This window comes from Podarcis liolepis (assembly GCF_965112155.1).
Source record: "Podarcis liolepis genome assembly, chromosome: 6".
Taxonomy (NCBI): Eukaryota; Metazoa; Chordata; class Lepidosauria; order Squamata; family Lacertidae; genus Podarcis; species Podarcis liolepis.
Window position 1 is genome coordinate 49,769,211 of NC_139559.1, and position 21,295 is coordinate 49,790,505.

At 41.7% G+C, this 21,295-nt stretch overlaps 1 protein-coding gene across 1 annotated transcript in view; it reads right to left on the bottom strand.

The window, feature by feature from the left end:
• The window catches only part of HYI (hydroxypyruvate isomerase (putative)), a 138,769-nt gene extending 118,159 nt beyond the window's left edge, over positions 1 to 20,610 (bottom strand). Inside the window, exons 1-2 of the mRNA XM_083510806.1 lie at positions 20,498 to 20,610; positions 15,753 to 15,847 (exon numbers count right to left, since the gene is read on the bottom strand). Coding sequence (XP_083366932.1) covers positions 15,753 to 15,847; positions 20,498 to 20,595 — 193 coding nt within the window. The 5' untranslated portion in view covers positions 20,596 to 20,610. The remainder of the gene's footprint in view (positions 1 to 15,752; positions 15,848 to 20,497) is intronic.
• Between the last annotated feature and the right edge of the window lie 685 nt (positions 20,611 to 21,295).

Sequence of the window (21,295 nt, forward strand, 5' to 3'; positions counted from 1 at the left end):
CTCCCTTGGCCAATGAAGCAAGATGAGCACCACAACCCCAGAGTCGTCTGCGACTGGACCTAACGGTCAGGGGTCCCTTTACCTTTAATACCTTTGGTGAGGGCCATGTTGTGCTCCTTCTGGAGTAGTTTGTCCAACTTTGGTACCTACCCTGCACTCACGTCTTACCTGTGGCTTCTAGAAGCTGTCAGCATGTGACAGCGACCATACCTGGGAAGTGGCTCTGACTGGCTGGCTAAACCAGGTGAGGGGAGCTGATGGATCTCAAACCCTCGCTGAGTTGGGACTTCCCCTGCATGTGAACACAAACTCTGGTGGCTTGAGCATATGAGACCAATAGTGGGTCCAACAGTCAAGAGAACAGTTTCTGCACTTTCTAGAAGGAAGTGAGGGGCAGATGGGGCTTGTCAACCTGGGAAAGGTAGTCCATCTCAGAGAAAGAAAACTCAGATCCTAATCCACCTTTTCCTTGCAGGATATCTTCGGGAGAAGAAAAGGCTGAGGAGTAAACCCTACACAAATACAGAGTGGAGTCCCTAAGAGGGTTGGATGGTGCCTTGTATGCCTACTTCCAGCAACTCCTGAAGCCAAGATGGTGCCAAACGTACTGCTCTACTTTCCCTTGGAGAGGAATGTATTGTTGTCTGGACAGCCCAGGACCTCATGCACACTGCCTAGGCTTGCAGCCTGGGGAGATCACTTAGATGCTGCTAATGCAGTGGTTTGACTTCAGCCAGAGGTGCACTCCATTGTCTCTTGAAGCAGACAGATACTAACAAGCAGCAGTGGAAATCTAAAGGCAACTGGCTTCTGTAGATCAGGCTTACGAATAAAGTTTGAATTTAATATAAACAACCCTGACTTATGTAACCTCACTCGTAGTATAGATACAACACATTGAGAGAATGCTGAGTGAAATTAACTCTATAAGGCAGCATTTAGCCTGTACCCCACACATGATATTTAGGTTAATGGAAAACAAGAGCCTGAGAACCAGTGGATTTAAACTGTCCATTAATAAAACTTAGTTGAGAATCATGCTGTTTTTTTAAATCACTAAAGCAGTGAAATTCTGGAACAGTTTCCACAGTGCAGTTTTGAGGGCAAACAAAGCTGGATAAATACGTGAGTGACACCATATAATTATTTTTAATCTGATGCCTCAATAGCGGCTTGATAGGGTCAGAAAGTTGTATCTCCTGCAACCCCGCCTCCCCCAAAAGTTGTGGTTTTCTTTCAGTTGGGGGCTACTGAGCACATTATTACAATTTTCAATGACAGGAAACAAATTATAGGTTTTGGGCAGGGTGAGGGGAGGCTTATTTGCCTTGAGCCCATTTTCTGCTAGGTGAGACTGACTGGGGATGCTGGAAGACTTTACTATTCTCTGCAGAGTGTAGCATGGCTGGCTGGCTTCAGCTATCCAGGCTTGTTTTACTGAATATATTTTTTCCTGTAAACACCTCTGACATGAGAGAGAAGTATTGCAAGCTAAGAAAGGGTGCTGAAACTGCTTGTATGAAACCATGTGATTGTGGTAGCAATGTCTTCCTCTACTTTGCTCTTGAGAGTCCCATGGACTGCAAGAAGATCAAACCTCTCCATTCTTAAGGAAATCAGCCCTGAGTGCTCACTGGAAGGACAGATCGTGAAGCTGAGGCGCCAATACTTTGGCCACCTCACGAGAAGAAAAGACTCCCTGGAAAAGACCCTGATGTTGGGAAAGATCAGAGGGGGACGACAGAAGGGGACGACAGAGGACGAGATGGTTGGACAGTGTTTTCGAAGCCACAAACATGAGTTTGACCAAACTGCGAGAGGCAGTGGAAGACAGGAGTGCCTGGCGTGCTCTGGTCCATGGGGTCACGAAGAGTCGGACACGACTAAACGACTAAACAACAACAACACTTTGCCCATCTACATACAGTGTAAACTTAGGCACTATTACACAGGTAAATTATCCACAAGAGAGCATCATACTCTTAATATAGTGTGCAAGGATGCTTATTTTGAAGGCAGCGACATGGATTTCAATACCTTTGATATCCTTGTTAATTTTAGTTAATATTGCAGCCTTTCAATTGTCTGTTGTTTATGACTGAATGATCTCCACTTTTGCAGGTAAGAAAAAAGGGAAAAAAGACTTTTGATCTGAAAAGCATTTCATCTCTTACATGTGTTTGTTTGTTTGTTTATTTATTTATTGGGCATTATCTTAAGAATGCATAAAGAGCCCTGTTGGATCCTACAAAAGGCCCAAATAGTCCAGCATCCTATTCTGACAGTAGCCAACCAGATTGATTTGATTTATTGTATGTCTACGCCACTTTTCATTCAAATGAATCTCAAAGCGGCTTAGAAACAATAAATAACAATAACAAAACAAAACAGAGGGGAGTGAGCAGGGCAGCTAGTTGAGTCCACCAGGCAGGAGGGAGAGCCTGCATTACAAGTGCTGAGGGAGCCTCAGAAGAATCCTGGGGGCCTGGATGAGCTTGCAGCTGGTGAATCATCCAGGCTGGTGCCCATGGACTGTGTGAAGGCAGGAAGCAGAGGGTGTCTCCTGGCAGGGGTGGAGGAGAAGATGTGGGGATGGCCAAGGAGCTGCAGAGTGTGGAAATGAGGATCCTTCCATCTCCATGTCCTCAGGTTTGTTCAGCTGTTGCTCCGTGGGCTGTTTCTTCTTTTGCTGTTTCTGGTGGTGGTTCATGTTGGAAGGCAGAAGAAGAAGAAACTGGTCTCTGGTGTAAAGCTTGCAAGCAGGACCTGGGTGCAACAGCGCAATCCCCAATGTTGCTCCCCAGCAACTGGTATTCAGAGGCATATTGCATCTGATGCTAGAGGTAGTACACAGCTAAAATGCTTAGTAGCTATTGGTAGCCTTAATACTTAATATGGCAGGCCCATATCCCAAGGAGTTTACAATCTAAAATCAAATGCAGGAGGGTAGGAGGCAGAGGAAGTAGGGGCAAATAAGAAAGCAACATGTGGTTGTTTCAATTATATGTGTTCATGCTTAGCTACAGACTGAGTTACAGTATGCTGTGAGAATATGCGGGAGTTATGCAAGAGATTTTCAGTTTCTAAGAAGAGCTATGCTAGAAGAATAATTGTTCCACCTCAGTATTGTTTTCCTAGGATAAATGATTAATGTATTAATTCCAGTTCTTGTTTTTTAAGCATAGGCTCTTATAACACTGCTCTCTTCTATGCATTCAGAAGTCTAAGGTTTACAAACACCCCACACATGAGAATGCCTGTGAAAATCATGCTGCTTAATATTACCAATTACAACGACACACTTTCATTGAATGGACTGAACTTCCCCAGGAAAGCAAGATTGGACTTATGGTGATACTTGTACGCTGAAAATGCCAACACAGTGTTGAAGCTGTGAAAAAGGCAAATTAAATACTGATATATGAGAAGGGATTGAAAATAAAGTACCAAGCATCATAACACCATTATATTAATCTTTGCTGCAGCCACACCACCATCTGTATGTTTCTACATTTAATTTTCTTCTGACGTCACTCTTTGTAAGCCCCTAAACTCATGATAGTGATTCATGCATACGATAAAGAGGACCGTAGTACATAAAAGCTTATGGTGTAATAAATGTGTTAGTCTTTAAGGTCCAAGTTTCTTACTGCAGGAAACAAACACTGCTACCCCACTGAAAATTTGAAATACGGTTACATGCCACCCCAATCTCTGGGCAGTGAGAGACACCAGGGATTTCATCACTGACTTGGGTTCAGCTTCCCTGGAAAGAAGGTCAGTAGATACTGTGTCTTTTAAGATATTTGCTTTTATACACACATATATACAACCTGACCATAGGACAGAGGGGCTCACAGCATTAACACCTCCAAAGGATATTGCTTCTCCATTAGTTGCAGCTTTGGAACGCAGAACAGAACAAGCATGTCTCTGTGTTTCCAGCTTTTAGCCTGCAAGCACAGAATGCCCATCACTTTCAAGTCTATCAGTGGCTACTAGCTATGTAGGCGATATAGTACTTTCAGGACCAGAGGCAACATGCCTTTGATTTAACACCAGTTGCTTGGGGGAAACCATGGGTGAGGGCTTTTGCAATTTTGTTCTGCTTATGAGTTTCCAGAGGCATCTGGCCAACAGCGTGCAAGAGCTAGATGGATTTCTTCTGATGCAGCAGTTATGCAAGGTAATATATTCCATAAATTTCTGTGATAATTTCAGAAAATCTTGTTCCGCAGGTAGTCATTGTTGAGGCTGGCATCGGTGAATACAAAACATCTCCTGCATGTTATGTGGGGAAAATGCTTTCCTTTTGTCAGTTCTAAATGTACGAAGGTTAATTTCATGAGGTAAGTCTTCGCAGGAAGGAGGTCTTTCTACAGAACAACTTCCCCTACCCCCGCTCCTGTCCCAGACATGCAGTGTTCAATTTCTTTTTCTTTCCCTTTTGAGCAGAACTACATTGGCAGTTATGTGTCTGGGGTTCCCGTGACCTTTGTAGCCCCAGGATGAGCAGCTATAGCCATTGTGGAATTCAAGAAAAGATGTCTGCATACAAGAGGTCTGGGATACGGTTGCTGTGGGAACAGAAACTTAGGTTCTCTTACCTTTCTGTAGTTGAATTATCAGCAGCAGAAAAAAACAACCAAACAAGCAAACCACAAAGTGCATCTCTACTCTGAAAATAGATTTTCTAAATATGTTGTTTTGTGTATTCCATATTTATTATGTCCTTGACTTTTGAGCATCATATTTACTTAGTTTACATTAAGGAGCTACAGCTGTATTAACCAGCAGCCCTGTAAATAAGTTTTTGGGTCTAAAAGAAAAGCAAGGCAATAAATATAGTTGTGCAGGGCCAATACTTCTCTGTGATACGTATCTTCCCATCTTATAGCTCACCATTTTGTTCTCTCCTCTCCCAGTTCCCTCCACTCCCATTTCCTTCTGTATCTTGTCTTTTTAAATTAATAAGCCTGGTGGCAGGGCCTCCTTTCCCCCCTCTCTTTTAATTGATGTGAACTGCTTTGGGAGACAATAATTTGAAAAGCAAGATGTTTGTTTGTTTGTTTGTTTAGTCATTTAGTCGTGTCCGACTCTTCGTGACCCCATGGACCAGAGCACGCCAGGCACGCCTGTCTTCCACTGCCTCCCGCAGTTTGGTCAGACTCATGTTTGTAGCTTCAAGAACACTGTCCAACCATCTCGTCCTCTGTCATCCCCTTCTCCTTGTGCCCTCCAACTTTCCCAGCATCAGGGTCTTTTCAGGGAGTCTTCTCTTCTCATGAGGTGGCCAAAGTATTGGAGCCTCAGCTTCATGATCTGTCCTTCCAGTGAGCAATCAGGGCTGATTTCATTAAGAATGGATAGGTTTGATCTTCTTGCAGTCCATGGGACTCTCAAGAGTCTCCTCCAGCACCATAATTCAAAAGCATCAATTCTTCGGCGATCAGCCTTCTTTATGGTCCAGCTCTCACTTCCATACATCACTACTGGGAAAACCATGGCTTTAACTATACGGACCTTTGTTGGTAAGGTGATGTCTCTGCTTTTTAAGATGCTGTCTAGGTTTGCCATTGCCTTTCTCCCAAGGAGCAGGCGTCTTTTAATTTCGTGACTGCTGTCACCAGACTTCTGTCACCATCACTGCAGATGGTGACAGAAAAGCAAGATAAGAATATAATAAATAAATATTTACTTCTAATTACATCAAAAATACCTATTGTTCAAAACAGGCATTTCACATGTTTGTAAATGTGACACAGTCAGGGTCTGAAATTAGAACCTATTTATTGATGCATGGGAAAGAATAGAATTCTAACACTACTGAGCAAAAAGTATGCAAATCTGACTTTTATTATGAAAGGCAGCCGGATGACTCTGACACAGGCTGGTCATAGAATTTTTGAGTGAGCAGTATATGTTATTTTGGGATGCGGGTGGCGCTGTGGGTTAAACCACAGAGCCTAGGACTTGCCGATCAGAAGGTCAGTGGTTCGAATCCCCGCAGCGGGGTGAGCTCCCATTGCTCGGTCCCTGCTCCTGCCAACCTAGCAGCTCGAAAGCACGTCAAAGTGCAAGTAGATAAATAGGTATCGCTCCGGTGGGAAGGTAAACGGCGTTTCCGTGCGCTGCTCTGGTTCGCCAAAAGCGGCTTAGTCATGCTGGCCACATGACCCGGAAACTGTACGCCGGCTCCCTCAGCCAATAAAGCAAGATGAGCGCCGCAACCCGAGTCGGTCATGACTGGACCTAATGGTCAGGGGTCCCTTTACCTTTATATGTTATTTTATCATATTCTCTTTCAGAGCAGGACTATATGTGAAAACAGTTTGTTTTGCATTAACAGATAATGTTCCAATGCTGCATTGTTTGATGTACACCACATATAAAGTTATTTTTATTGGGGAATGGAGGCTTGAGAATCCATTCAGGCAAGTCAAGTCCTATACAGTATGCACTTTTAACAGAAAGGCTGTGTTCGTGCCAGTGCTACTCCACTGCAGCGCCTAATACCTGTATGTAGATTTAAAAATATAGTGTCCCTAGTGGTGCTTCCTGTGCAGCATTGCTTTGTACCTTGTGAAGTGCAATACATATGCAATTCCTTTCATCACAGGTCACTGTTCTTATTTAGGGCCAGGCTATGCAAAAGCTGTGTACAGTAGAAGATGTGCCCGTCTAAGGGTTTGTTCAATCATTTCCTTAACTCATTATTTAAGCTTAGTCTCTCTGAAGCTTGGATTACATTTCTAATTAATTTGGGGTGGGGAAAAGGTGATGGATTGACAGTTCTAGGGTTTCTCATTCATTCACTTGCCCATAAATGGAGAGTTCACAGACAGTGAAAGGGGGGTTATTATTCATTTCAGGCCTGCTTCTCTAAAGATAACTGGGATGGAATTTCTACTCTAGTGGCAGGAATGTTTCATACAGTGTGTGCTGATTAATAATTAGAGGTCTCTGACTATGGCTTAACAATTAACTGGTTCTTTATTGAGAACAAGTATTTACGAGCTATTCTGCTTCAGCTTGATCTATCCACACAGTGCACACATAAGATCTCGGCTGGTGTGTCCTCCAAACTTTCCCTCCCTGCAACGTATCATTTTCTTCCCAAGTTCTGTGAAGGTTGCTGTAACTCTCCTTTTAACAGAGTAGCAGTGTGCATATGTGTAGCTCAGTTCTTATATTACCTATGTGCTGGGCAAGACTGGCCCTACAAAGTTAGGGCAGAGTGAGGTGGCCACTTCAAGCAGCTGATTTGGGGTGTCATGAGAAGGCAGCAAATAATGTTTAATTTATTGTTGTTGCATTTGCACAGTCAGAGAAGTTGAGAGATTTTTGTGGCATTTTGTGTCTTAGATGTCAAAATAACTTGGCTGACCTTAGACACTATGACCCTTGACTTGAGGGAGGAAGTGCTATTTCCTGCAAAATGTGTTGGGACCATCTTGCTGCTACGGTCAGAAAGTATGTGCAGATAGAACATGGCATCTATTACTAGACCATAATATACATTTCAGCTGCATAGTGGTTCTGTTGTTGTTGTTGTTGTTGTTGTTGGTTGTTGTTGTTGTTGTTGTTATTTTTACCACCCTTCATCCATAGATCTCAGGGCAGTGCACAACATAAAATTACAATATAGAAAACACAAAATACATAATAAAAATAAGGGGGGGACAACAGATAATCCTCTCCCCCCCTTCCACTTCTTGTTTGGGTAACCAAAAAACTTGCTTTTGCATTATACATTACTTTTTATGCACTCTCCAGTAACCCTGCAAAGTAGGCTGGTTCTCCTACAGAAAAATTCTACACTACGCTTTTCTGAATATCAGTTTTGTGCTCAGGTGCTGCTTGGCAGCTGGTGGGCAACTGTGAGAATGGTATGCTGAACTAAATGAGCCTTTGATGTGATCCAGCAGGAGTTTTCTTACTTTACTTCTAAAATGAGGATTCAAGTCGTCAACAAAATTATTCCATGTGTCTTGTACTGTATTGCGGAGCTGAGTGTTATGGGAACTATTTAACCGAGAACTATTTACAGATCTGCTGAACTGCAGCCTACTTCTCCAGTACGGCATACACAGCCTTGTGTGTCCTTCAAATACTGCCTTCTGGCAAGTCATGCTCCACTCTCCAAGTTCCAATGCAGGTTGGTGCAAGTCAGACAAGCTCCCCTAACTCTTTTGCTGAAGTCATATTTCAAACCAAATCTAATTCTAGCTGCCATTGCCTCAGGAGGTTCATGGAGACCAAACTCTTGTCAGGAAGTAGTAAACTGCCCTGCTAGTAATTGTAGAATCATACAGTTGGAAGCCACCCCTGGGGTTATTTTCTCCAACTTCTTGTAGGATTCCCTATAGCTGAGCTACCTTCAAAAGATGTTGAGTTAGGGGGGTTGTTGTTGTTTTTAAAGTTTTCCAACATAAAAGCTCTACAACAGTCTTACTCAGTGCCTGCTAATACCCAACTACTCTCTGTGAGGAAGATTTCCAATGTTTAGCTTAAATTTACATTTCTGCAAATAAACCCACTGCCTCTTGGTGTATATCATGATTATAGCAGTCATTTAATTATTTAAAGCAGGCATAGGCAAACTCGGCCCTCCCGATGTTTTGGGACTACAACTCCCACCATCCCTAGCTAACAGGACCAGTGGTCAGGGATGATGGGAATTGTAGTCTCAAAACATCGGGCGGGCCGAGTTTGCCTATGGCTGATTTAAAGGCTAGTGACATATTCCATCTTTAATAACTTTTTAAAATATTCATTCCAGTATGGGATGCAAAGTAGGCTTAGGTTTTCCAGCTGAGGCATGACTAGCAAATACTACAATTCCCTATATTTTGGGTACAAAGTGTTTGCTACACCACTAGCAGCTACTGCAGCAGAAAGCTATACCTTCTATGCCTGTGGCTATGACATACTGCAACCACATGCGTATTACAACTTGGCCCCAGATCCTTTTCATTTGCTACTGTCTGTATCCCTTCAATTTGCGTTTCAGCATTTGGTTATGTTTAACATTATCATTTTTAACACATTCTTGTGTTTTCAGTTCAAGTTTACAATTTATCGTGATTATTCTCATTGTAATCCTATCCTTCAAACTGTATGCACTTCATCCAGTTTTGTCTTGTCAGCGTTTTTTTTATAAATATGTACCATAATCCTTTATGCAAATAATTCATCAAAGAGGAATGAAACTCATGCATCAAAGTCCCATTTTACAACCTTAATCATAATCCAGATTGTTCTTCTAGAGACAAGTCTAGGAAGAAATATCCACAGATGAATTATTGCTGCTGGTTAATATAGCCTGGATTCTAATGTTTAGGGTTTATTCTGCAAACCTATCACTTCTCTAGGATCTAATGATCAAACACTAACAACAGAAAGCCTTTTAATGATACCCAGGAGAAGCAAGGAGATTTCCCAAAGTCTCTTCTACAGTAGGAGGTGGGAAAGTTGCAGGAAAACATTGAAAAGGTGCTGAAATGCCAAACACAGCCATATGGTCCTCAAGATGTACTGCAAAGGGAAGCCACAGATGGAAACATTCCCTTGCATCAGCATGAATGAATTCAAACATTGGATCAGAAACTTGTGACACAGTCCAGAAAACTGCATCAACCACCCTAAAAGCTGGTGAAAGTCTTTAACTATTACAAAAAACACATTCACTAGAAAAAATGGTTTGAAAGAAGACTAGATACCATTGCACATATAATGTTTGCCTTATGTATAGTATTTAGCATTCAGTCTCATGCCAAGTGCCTAAATACAGTTAATAATAGAATGCTTAGTGATTTAGGCTATAATCCTATTAAAATAAATGGTTAACAATCTATTGATTTCAATGGGTCTACTCAGAGTATGGCTTAGTGGAGGACAACCCATTGTCTTTATGACTTACAACAATACAGTTACTAAGGGAGGTAATCAGTATTAATATATTGTACATGAGGACGCAGGCTGACAGATACGAGTTTGTCCCAGTTTACAACTTAGGTGAGTTTTGAACTGTGGCTTTATGTAGAAGAAACCATGTAAATAAAATGGGCTTATAATTGCAGCCATAAAAAGCTTTTAAATATATGCATATAAACAACATGTTTTTGCGCAAATAATCTAATATTTGTGAAAACACATTTCACATCTATCCCACTATGCCAAATAGTTAATTGCTATTTAACATTAAGCTGTTAGGAATGGTCATTAATAGATCTGAGGTGAGGTGTTATCAGTACACTGATGGTGCCCATATGTTTCTCCAAAACATCTGAATCAGGAGAGGCTTAACAAGCCCTGGACTGGAGTATGGACTTGGTGGTAGGCTGAACCAAACAGTCTGAATCCTTGCAAGATACAAGTGTTGTAGGTGAGTGGTTTCTGAGTCTGGATAATTGGTCAATTGCATGCATCATACTCATCCTGCAGGAGCAGATTTATAATCTGGAGGTGCTTCTGGATCTGTTTCCACCCCTAGAGGCACAGGTGACCTCACTGGCTAGGAGCACATTTTACTCACTTTGGCTGGTAAGGCAGCTATGGCTGTTTGTGGACCAGGATAGCCTGATCGCTGTCATCCATGTTCTAGGATGAAATACTGCAATGTGCTCTGTTGGTTTGCCCCTAAGCTTGACTCAAAATCTGCAGCTTGACTCAAAAGCTGCAGCTGGTACAAAATGTGGCAGCTTGACTGCTCACTGGGGCAGAATATCACAATCATATTACACTACTGCTAAAAGAACTGCACTGGCTGCCAAATAGCTAGTGGGCTAAGGTTAAGGTGCTGGTAACTACAGCTTGGGACCAATATACCTAAAATATCATCTCAATTCCTATATATGCAACTTATCACGCCGCTTCTGCAGACGCTTCCTCATCAGGAGGTCTGTTCCATAGGATGTTGACATTATGCTTTTAGTGTGGCAGTACCTAACCTTTGGAACTGCATCCTGTTACATATCAGACAGGTACTGTCTCTAGTATCTTTTCAGATACCTATTGAAAACCTTAGTTTTCTAACACATATTTTAAGTGGATGTTTTCATCTCAGTCTATTTGCATTGGACTAGAAATTGTTTTTAAATTTGATTTTGATTTTATTTTATTTGTAATGTTTTCATTGTTAAATTGAGTCAAGATGTTTTATGGGAAGCGATTCACAACTGAAATGAAATAAATAAATAATATGTAGTTTACTAAGAGATAACCACATCGGCCTGTTGCAGCGAAAACAACAGGGAGTCTAGTGGCGCATTTAAGATGAATAAATTTATTATAGTATAAAGCTTTCCTGGAGTAGAGTCTGCTTTACTGTATGAAACTGAGTCTAGTCCATGAAAGCATATGACATAATATGTAAGTTCCCCACTCCTGGTCTTGGGGTTTCTGCCCAACTCAGTATTTTTCTGTTTCAGATATATTAAAACAATTGCCATATGTTCAGCTCTATACATCACAGATGGCCCATAGTTCCCAATATAGAGCAAAGTATTCAGAAAGTCATATTTTGAGAAGCCACAGTTTTATAGGTTAAAAAGAACAAGTAAGTATATATATTGCGTAAGTATATATATTGATGGGGCTCCAGCTCCACTCTGGAAAAGTTTGCTGGGGGGGGGGGAGAGGTCTCTTTTACTTTGTAGGCCTTTTTGTAAACTTCTGACTTGTTCATAGTTTGTTTCTTAAGACTGTACAAGTCAAGGGATCACTGAGGTGGAGGCATCCTTACACAGTGAGAATGCTGAGGGAGGTAATGTATCACAAGGGCGACATCATGAACACACCTTGATTTTTGACAGCCATGACTGAACTGCTCAGAGTGCTGCTGTGGTTACTGTTCTCTCTTGCTAACCTGCCACTCTTGCCCTGCTTCTGTTAATACAGGCTGTTGGAATATTTCCCCCCTCTGTATTCTAGATTATTAGCTGCCAGGTATTTTCTCTTTTTTACACCTTAAAACTACAATTCTCACCTTACTAATCAGGCTTACTCATGTGCACCATGTGTCTTATACACAAACACTGTGAAATCACAGATTTAAATAGCAATGTCACTTCTGCTGTGGTGTCAACCTGCAAGACGAAAAACTCAACCGTGCTTGCTCTCGTTCTCTCTCTCTCGCCTGGTCCGCTGTTAATCACTTCTTCTTCATGAACATTTCTTTTGACAAATGTAGCAAAAGAAGATGGGAAACCAAACCAAGCAATCTCATCTCCATACATAAGAAACATTGCTGAAAACAATAACTTGGATGGGAAACTTGAAATGTAGAGAGAAAGAAGGCACTTTTTCATATGTGGTGGTCTTGTAATAAGGTTAAAACTTACTGGGAAATGATATATAATGAATTGAAAAAGATGTATAAGATAACATTCGTTTAAAAAAAACCCAGAAGCTTTTCTCTTGGGAATTATGGGATTAGAACTATCTGAACAATATAGAAATTTATTTATGTATGTGACTACAGCTGCAAGAATGTTATTTGCCCATAAGTGGAAGGATGAAACGATCCCGATGAAAGAAGAATGGAAGCAGAAACTAATGGAGTATGTAGAAATGGCAAAACTTACTGGAAGAATAAGAAATCAAGACAACAACTTTTTAGAAAGGAATGGAAATGGTTTATTGAGCATTTACAAACAAACTGTAAACAGATCAAGACATTGGCAGGATTATTGTAAAAACCTGCAGTGTGTGTGTGTGTGTGTGTGTGTGAAAAGATGAATAAAAGAATAAGTTAAGGCAATTTGGAGTATGCAGGAAAGGACAAAAATAAATGTAAGGAGCTGCAGAAAGAAAGTCGAAGTTGAAAATGTTAAAATTATGGTTAAATAATTGTTGTAATGTATATAAATGAAAACTATTTTTTTTAAAGAATAGAATGATAACTACCTGAAAGGCATAATGACACACAGGGTGCATGAAAATCACCAGCACTTGTGAAGTGGCAAAGAGAATGCTTCATTTGCACAAGTAAAAAGAACACAGGAGAAAGTAAAACTGCAAATGGCATCAATAAGTAAGGGAATGTCTGTAAAATTCTAGGGACAGATAGGAAAGCTATGCACTCTGAAACTGGTACATACATTGACATGATTTCTGTAATACTCAAGCAATGAAGTTCAATCTAATCAAAGAGGAGTTCAGAATATGTGGACATCAGTCTCATTGGACCCTGCTGTCATCTATCTTCCATATGAAATGCCCAGAGTTGTTCCCAGAGTGCAGTATGTGAATATTTCCTCATTAAGAATTTGGATGAACTCACTGCCTCATTTATTATAAATGTGTAACCTACTCATCAGAGAGCAATAGCTTTTGGTTACTGCTGACCTGAGACAGGGCCAAACCAACAGCTCCCACACTATTCCCTCTTCCTCAAAGCCATCTACTTCTATTATTCAATTTTCAAATGGTTAAGCTATTAATATTTAGGAACTAAATGTGCACAAAAACCCTTTTGCTGTTCGTTTATTTGGATTAAAATTGTGGTAGCTCCATGCTATGGATCTATGACAGAGTAAATAGGGTATACATGATAAAGAGTGCTACTTTCCAAAAGCCAAATTAAAGTAGGCACTGGCATTAATTAACATAAAAGCATTTCCTTTTCCCTTCTTATCTCATACAGAGCACCAACAGAATTGCTTTAAAAATCTGACCAGAGTCAGGGAGCTGATATGCTGAGCCAGCCTGCTGTTAGCCCATTAGTATTAAAACATTGTTTTCTTGTGCTCCAATTTGTCTGTCATATCTGCCTGTTGCCTTTTATTTATATGGTAAGATCTTTAGCAGAGACTGATAGTTGTATTCAGAGGACATTGGCCATGACTGCAAACTCAGTTATTACCATTATAAATTTAATTGATTGAGTTTCTTTCCGTGCAAGCACCAGGATTTTCAAGCACTACCTGTCTGTCCACGGGCTTCCACAGAGGATGAGACTTCAGGGAGATGTGAGCTTCCGTTTCTCATCTTATAAATTGATTGAAGGCTCTGAATGGAGGGGTGGGGCTGCTTTCCAGATCAGTTTCCTTATAGGACTCGATCAGGGCAGAAGACAAGCACCTCAGTCCCAGGAAAATATATCCTAATGTGTTGTTGATGCAGATGCATTTGTGGATGTGGATGTCAATGCTCATCTGAGCTTTACTGAATTCACATGGGTAGGCAAGTTTTGTTGGCCACCAGAAGCAGTCACATCAGGGTAATGGGTGCCAGAGTGTTGGCACAGCTACTTATGGGCCTTCCCACCTACTAAGGATGCTGGGGCTAAATGAAGCACTCCCCATTACATGCAGCTTATTTACTTCTCTGGAGTCACAGGTTCTGTGACTTCTGTGGCTTTGCTCCTTTTTCTCATTGGCCCGATTACATCGCTACCTATCCCAAGTGAAGCTGCTTGTGACATCTTTGTTTTACCTTAGTTCAGCTTCTTTAACGAGTTTCTCATCCTGCTTGTCCCAAACTAAAGAGGGCAATTTCATTAGAATACTTATCTCTTTTAATCTTATTAATTATGTGTGTGACATTAAGATGTAATGCTTCCATCACCATTAAAACACCACATTCTCAGCTTTTCCCCCTCTACACTTCTAACGAGTAGACAGTACCCAGATGGCACAATCTCATTTTCCATTTGCTGCTGTGACCAACTACCTTTGCAAATGTAGGGACTATACTCATTAATGGAGAATAGGAATACCAACAGCTGTTAGCTAAGGGCCACTTCACACACTATTATTTTTCTACATGAAGATACCGGTAATCTCTGCATAGGAAAATATATATTTTACAAGGCAGGATCACTGTATGGTCCTGCTACTCTGGTGGCTACTACTTCAGGGCTACTGCCAATGTAACCTAGTAACCATCCTGTGCATACCTAGCAACGATGTCAGAGGCACAATAGCAGCAGAAATATGTGCCAATATAAAAACACCAAAAGACATTCACACAGCACTCTTGGTAGCTTGCTGCATCTCGTGAATCACGAGGTTGCTTGCTGCCACTGGCCCATATTGGCAATGTAGGGAAGGCACCAATCAGTGGAGAGCGACAGGCAAGGATACCATCCAACCTGGCATTCACACACCCCACACACAATTCACAACAGGGCAGACATACACCACAGTGCCTTTTACAGCAGAGGCCACCATGGTGCAACGAGCTGGCAAATATGACACTTATCGTCCAAAACACCAGAGCTGTGGAAAGGGGTTTGAATCTCCTGGCAGCACAAACACACACAGACTGCAAACAGGCCAGACAGGATTGCCATTCTAATCACAACTGTATAGCCCAGTGGGTAAGAATCTTGCATGTAGAAAGCACTGGTTTTCTAGGATAATGATTTGATTGTCACTGTGGATATAATGCTCCATGACAGTTTAAATTCTCTTGAAACACTCTACACAATACAGATCTATTGGTGTCCCTGTATGGGGGTGGGGACAAGCTTTTTGCAGGGAAGAGACAAGAAAGAACAGAAACAATAGGAAGCTCAGAGGAATAAAATAAACACTAGGATCTACATGGGAGCCAAGTGGTAAATAGTACTGCAGAAGGAATAGGATATATGGATTAACATCCTTCAACAGCAGTGGTGAGGAACCTGTGGCTCTCCAGATGTTGCTGGAATCCAAGTCCTATCTGCCCTAGCCAATGTGCAATGGATTATGGGTAGAGTTCTCTCGCATTTTCTGGAGTGTCACACATTCTCAACCCTGGTTTACCTGCATGGGGTGCCTTGTTCTTGCTGTCCCAGTTGCAGCTGTGCACTAGGGTTCCTGGCAGGTTTTTGCATTTGGATTCCGGAGATGTACAGGTTCTGAAAAGGAGACGACAGTGGTACCTCAAGTTCCAAATGCCTCAGGTTACAAACTCCACTAACCTGGAAGAGTTACCTCGAGTTGAGAACTTTGCCCCAGGATGAGAACGGAAATCGTGTGACAGCGGCCCAACAGCAGCAAGAGGCCCCATTAGTGAAAGCATGCCTCTAGTTAAGAACAGTTTCAGGTTAAGAACGGACCTCTGGAACGAAATAAGTTCGTAACTAGAGGTACCACTGTAATATGTTCTTTTCACTTTGCTGTAAATCTTGACTCACTGTTGTTAGTGCAAGTGCCCTTTCACCAGAGTACCTGTCACCTCTTTTTAAGGCATAGCATTATGCCATCACATAAAGGTGCATCAGGTAGCCTGAGGGCAGGAACACACCCTTGGTGAGCATAGGATTCCACTCTTTTGCTTCATCCACTTTTCCTCCTTTCATAAGCATTGCTCTGTGGGCAGAAGGCTGCACTAGTCTCTTGTCAGTACAAGAGTATTGCTACACTCGGTCCCATGAGCAAGTCATTGTCCTCTGTGCTGGTATAAAGTGCTGCAAAGGCTGTTGCTGAGTGTTGTGTTTGTGTGCACCACAAATACATTGATCATGCTGTTGCATGCAACAGTATTCCCACTACTGCACTCCTGGCCTGAAAAACACTTAAATAGTACCGGTACTTCAATGCATTCCAATAAACTTCTGTGTTTAGTGAGAGGGAGGGAGAGATTATTTCCATATGGGAACACAGGGACCTGACTTCTAATGCTCAGTACCATCTATGCTACAGTACTATCTCCATCTAGCTCAGTATTGTCTACACTGACTGGCAGCAGCTCTCCAGCATTTCAGACAGGGAATCCTTCCCAGCCCTTTCTCACAGGAAAGTAACAATATGAGAAGCTGCTTCTAGATGACAAGGCCTTGTGCCCTGATGCTCATGTTGTAGCTAAAACAAAGATTTCTGAAAGTGTTGTCCGAACAAAGGGTAAGGGAAATCTCACTTCACAAATAGTGTTGGGATATTTCGGATGTGATGGCTAAAGTATCACAATAACCATTGCGTGTGAACGATTTAAATTAGTTTATTTGTGGATAAAGGTGATCCAGTTGACACAGTATACTTGGGTTTTCAAAGTACTTTTGCAAGATCACTTACTGAAGACTTCAAAAAGATAAAATGTGACAGAGAAGGACCAGCAGTTGGTTAAAAACTATAAAACACAGAATAGGTATAATTGATATAAAAAATAAGCATATGTTCCTTAAAGCCACTTTTCACAGCATGTAGGCTCCTGTTCCACCAGTGTCTGCCATGGTTGACATATAGACTGCATACACACTATACCTTTAAAGTCCATCTTTAAAGCACACCTCCCCCCTTCAAGAATTCTGGGCGCTAGAGTTCATTCCTTACAAATTGAAAGTTCCCAGCAACCCAGTACCTAGAATTCTCTGCAGGAAAAACATGCTTTGAATGTGTTTTAAAGCCACATTTTTCTAGCATGCCCAACTTGTCAGTGGCTAGAATACAGGCATTATATGCAGAAGGTTCTAGGTTTAATTCCTGGCATTCCCAGATAGGGCTGGGAAAGACCCCTGCCTGAAATCCCGAACAGTTTCTGCTAGTTTGTGTAGACAAACCTTCCCCAACCTGGTGCCTTCCAAATGTTTTGGACTACAGTACAATTTATATCAGACCCAGCCAAGACAGGCTTGGGCTGATTTGAGTTACAATCCAAAACATCTGGAGGGTACCAGGTTAGGAAAGGCTGGTTTGGACAACAGGGAACTAGATGGACCAGTTTGATATAAAGTATTTTACTACATTCCTATATCTGTTTACACACACCCCTTCACACTTTACATGCTTACCACTGGCAAACATTGGTGGATCATCAGTGTAACCTAGCTGCCCTGTAAATGCTTTAAGTTATAGTGAAAATTAGGATGATATACCAATAAGTGGTAAAGCTGGACGACCCTGGATGAAGCAACAGCTCATACAGGCAGTAATTAGACATTTTTGAAATTCAAGATTTAGAAATATGAGGTTGGATTAATACTTGGTTGTGTGGCCAGGCTGATTGTCTATACTGTACTTGATATTGTGCAGTATATATTTGTACAGTATATGTTTCATGTTAAGATGGTTATTCAGTGACTAGTGCATCCAACATTCTTTTCTCTTTGTTCCCCACTATTCACTTCACCATAGAACACACAGTCCTTGACATCCAGACACAGCCAATTCCCTTCCAAGGCACCTAAGTCTTGTTATCTGGAGTCTTTGGTTTCTGGGAGGGGGCTAGAAAACATTGATAAGGACCTGGTTCTTTGCTGCCACTGATACTGGAAGATGAGTTACTCATTTTGTGTATCTAGGGCTTCAAAGGGCTAGCTCCCACCCTACTTGCAACTATCTGCAGACTATGCCAATAAAAAGAAAATCACAATTACATTGCGGAAATTGATGGTGCATGCAAAACATTGAATACTTGGTGCTGTTCAGATCATCCCTTAGAAGAACAGGAAAACACATGTCACAAAGGCATTATTTAAATGTTGGGTATGGAACAAATTCTACGGAAGGGGAGTCAAGAAGGATTGGGGAAATGGCTGTAAAATTAGTGTAGGAGCATGTGCTTCGCATGCAAATGGTCTAAAGTTCAATCCCCAGTAGGGCTGGGAAAGTCCCCTGCCCTTAACCATGGAGAGCCACTGGCAGTCAGTGAGCTAGATTGATCAACAGTCTGACTTGGTACAATGCAGCTTCCTGTGTTCCTATGTGAGAAACAGAGGTCTCCAGTCTTTAATAAAAGACTGCTGAGGAAAGACAAATATAATTAATATGTAAAGAGAATGCAAAGAAAAACAGTAATTTACTTCCCTCCCCCAACATGTAAATCAAACCCGACAAACAATAAAATGTTTAGAAATAAACAGATGTTTAAAAATAGCCATTAAAATCAACAGACACATAACCAAACATTTCTGAACAACACAAACATCCCAGATGTAATTTATGATGAAAGGGTTGAGTTTTGCAGTGGGGCTGATATAAGACCATTTGTTTTATTCATATACCACTTCTCTACCATCACGGAACTCAAGGTAGTGTAAATATGATTCCTATGGTGTACCACAAATGCACTGGTCAGATTCCGACCTACTTAGCAAGGTTGCCCCATGATGACCCTCAGGGCTTGATTTAGGTAAACTAGGAAAGAGATAAATTAAGGTTCCTAAACTGCTAGCATATTGCAAAGCTAAGCAGGGTGATGTATAGTTTCAAATTGAATGGGGGGGGGGGCTGTGTGTTGCGATTCCTGCATTCCAGAGGGTTGAACTAGATGACCTGTGGATTCCCTTCCAACACAATGATTGTATGATTCTATGAAATAATCATGGTAGAGATCATAGAGGTTTAGCGGGTGAATGGAACATTAGCACACAATCCAATACACATCTACCCGTAATTTGAGGAAAGTTCTGCTGAGTTAAGTGATACTTATTCCCAACATGTTTAGGGCTGTAGCCTCAGAGTGCAATACTATGCTGCAGATCCAGTGGCTAGGGGAGCTTTAGGATATGGCAGAAACTGCACTAACTAGGGTTGCCATACTTCAGAAAGTAAAAACCAGGACACCCCAAAGTTGTTGACCTTTTGTTTTTTACACCACCTTTCAGAAATCCCCCCTGGATGTCAATTCCACCTTTGAAATCACGGTAATGTCCAGGATGTATGGCAACCCTAACTAAAATGGCATATCTCTGGATATACCGTACCTCTGCCGCTGGAGATATGCCCATTTAATGTTGTGGAAATACTAGCACTTCACCAGTGGAGAGACAAAATGGACATAGGAACATGAATGGAACATGAAAGGGAGAAGCAGACATATGCTGAATCCTTTGCATCCCACAATTCCTGATTCCACTCTCACCCCAGCCCTCTGATAACTCCAGAGGAGGTTTTGTAATAAAACAGAACCTCAAAAGAGAGCACAACCCGCCATGCTGCCAACCTGGGAAATAAACCTAAGAACAAAGCATCTCACACAGGTATGGGGGAAATCCAAAGCTGAAATGCTGCAGGTGTCTGTCCCGCTTCCCTTGCCATATGTGTCAACAATGTCTTGGCCAAACTCCATTGCTGAAGCAATACTTCCTCCCCTCAGCATCAATGTATCCCATAGAACAGGGATTCCCAAACTGACCATCAATGGTTCACAAGCCCAGTTCAGGTGATCCACAGTATGCACATGCATTGCATTAAGTATTCATATTGATTTTAAATTGTATTTTAATTGCCTCTCTTGTTACTTATATTGTATTTTATTGTATTATAGTATGTAACGTAATAAAATATGATATGTAAGAAATAAAAGATGCAATAAAATACAATTAAAAATCATACAGCATCTAGCACAGCACATTACAATTGCTACAGAAGGCAGAAAAAACAATTCAGTGGTCTGCCGAGACATTCAGCAATGTTCCAAGTGGTCCATGGGGGAAAACATTTGGCAAGCACTGTTACAGAGGGGGACACAAGTACTGATGCTGTGCTGAGATGAAACTCCCTGCTGGCCCTAAAGCTCCACAGGCAGGATGACAGAGTTCACACCACAAGCTTCATTAACTACAAACCTGCTGAAGCAGTGCTCAGTATAGTTCAGGCTGGCCTCCATCTTTTCTCTGTCCTCAAGGGGAGAGGGTATGGTGGAGAGAACATAGTACAGGGTCATGTTGATGGTGTTGCTTGAGAGAGTGTGAGCTTCATTAACTACAAACCCTGGTTTGACGTATCAATTGCTCAATTTGAGGGGTCCTACATAACATGGAGTTTGCCTACAAAACTCTACAAAATGACTACAAAACCCTACAGAAGGTTTTGTGGGAATCCTATATTTTGGTGTTTGTAGTTAATGAAGCTCACACCATAAATGTAGTAGGCATGGAGGGCTGGTCACCACCCATCCCAGGCACCCCATTTCCATTGAAGCCAAGGCTGGCCAAACACTCTACAGTATTTGCTTTTCCTGGGGCTTGTCCCTTTGGCTTCACTTCTGTTATCTTTCTTGCTCTCTCATCCGCACTTGCAAAAGGATCCATTCATTGATAAGTGTGCCATTTCCCAGTTGGGACTCTGATTGGTGCATTGGGTATGTGTGTTGGCTGGGTTGCTTCCTACAGCTTTCCCATTGCTTGTTTGTGTTCCCTGCATGTAATCTAAGCACATGCCTTTACCCCTGTTGGGACTTGAATTGATGAACAGCCTAGGACCTGGGTATTTGTGCCTTTACTGGGTGTGCCACATTTGAAAGTAATGTTTATGGTGCTTATGGTAGTACACTGTGACAAGATGTACCCTGTTGCATGTATTGGCCCCCTCTCTGCTGTCCTGCTGGGCAGGAGCATTTTGCTGTGTTCACCCAGCAATTAGTG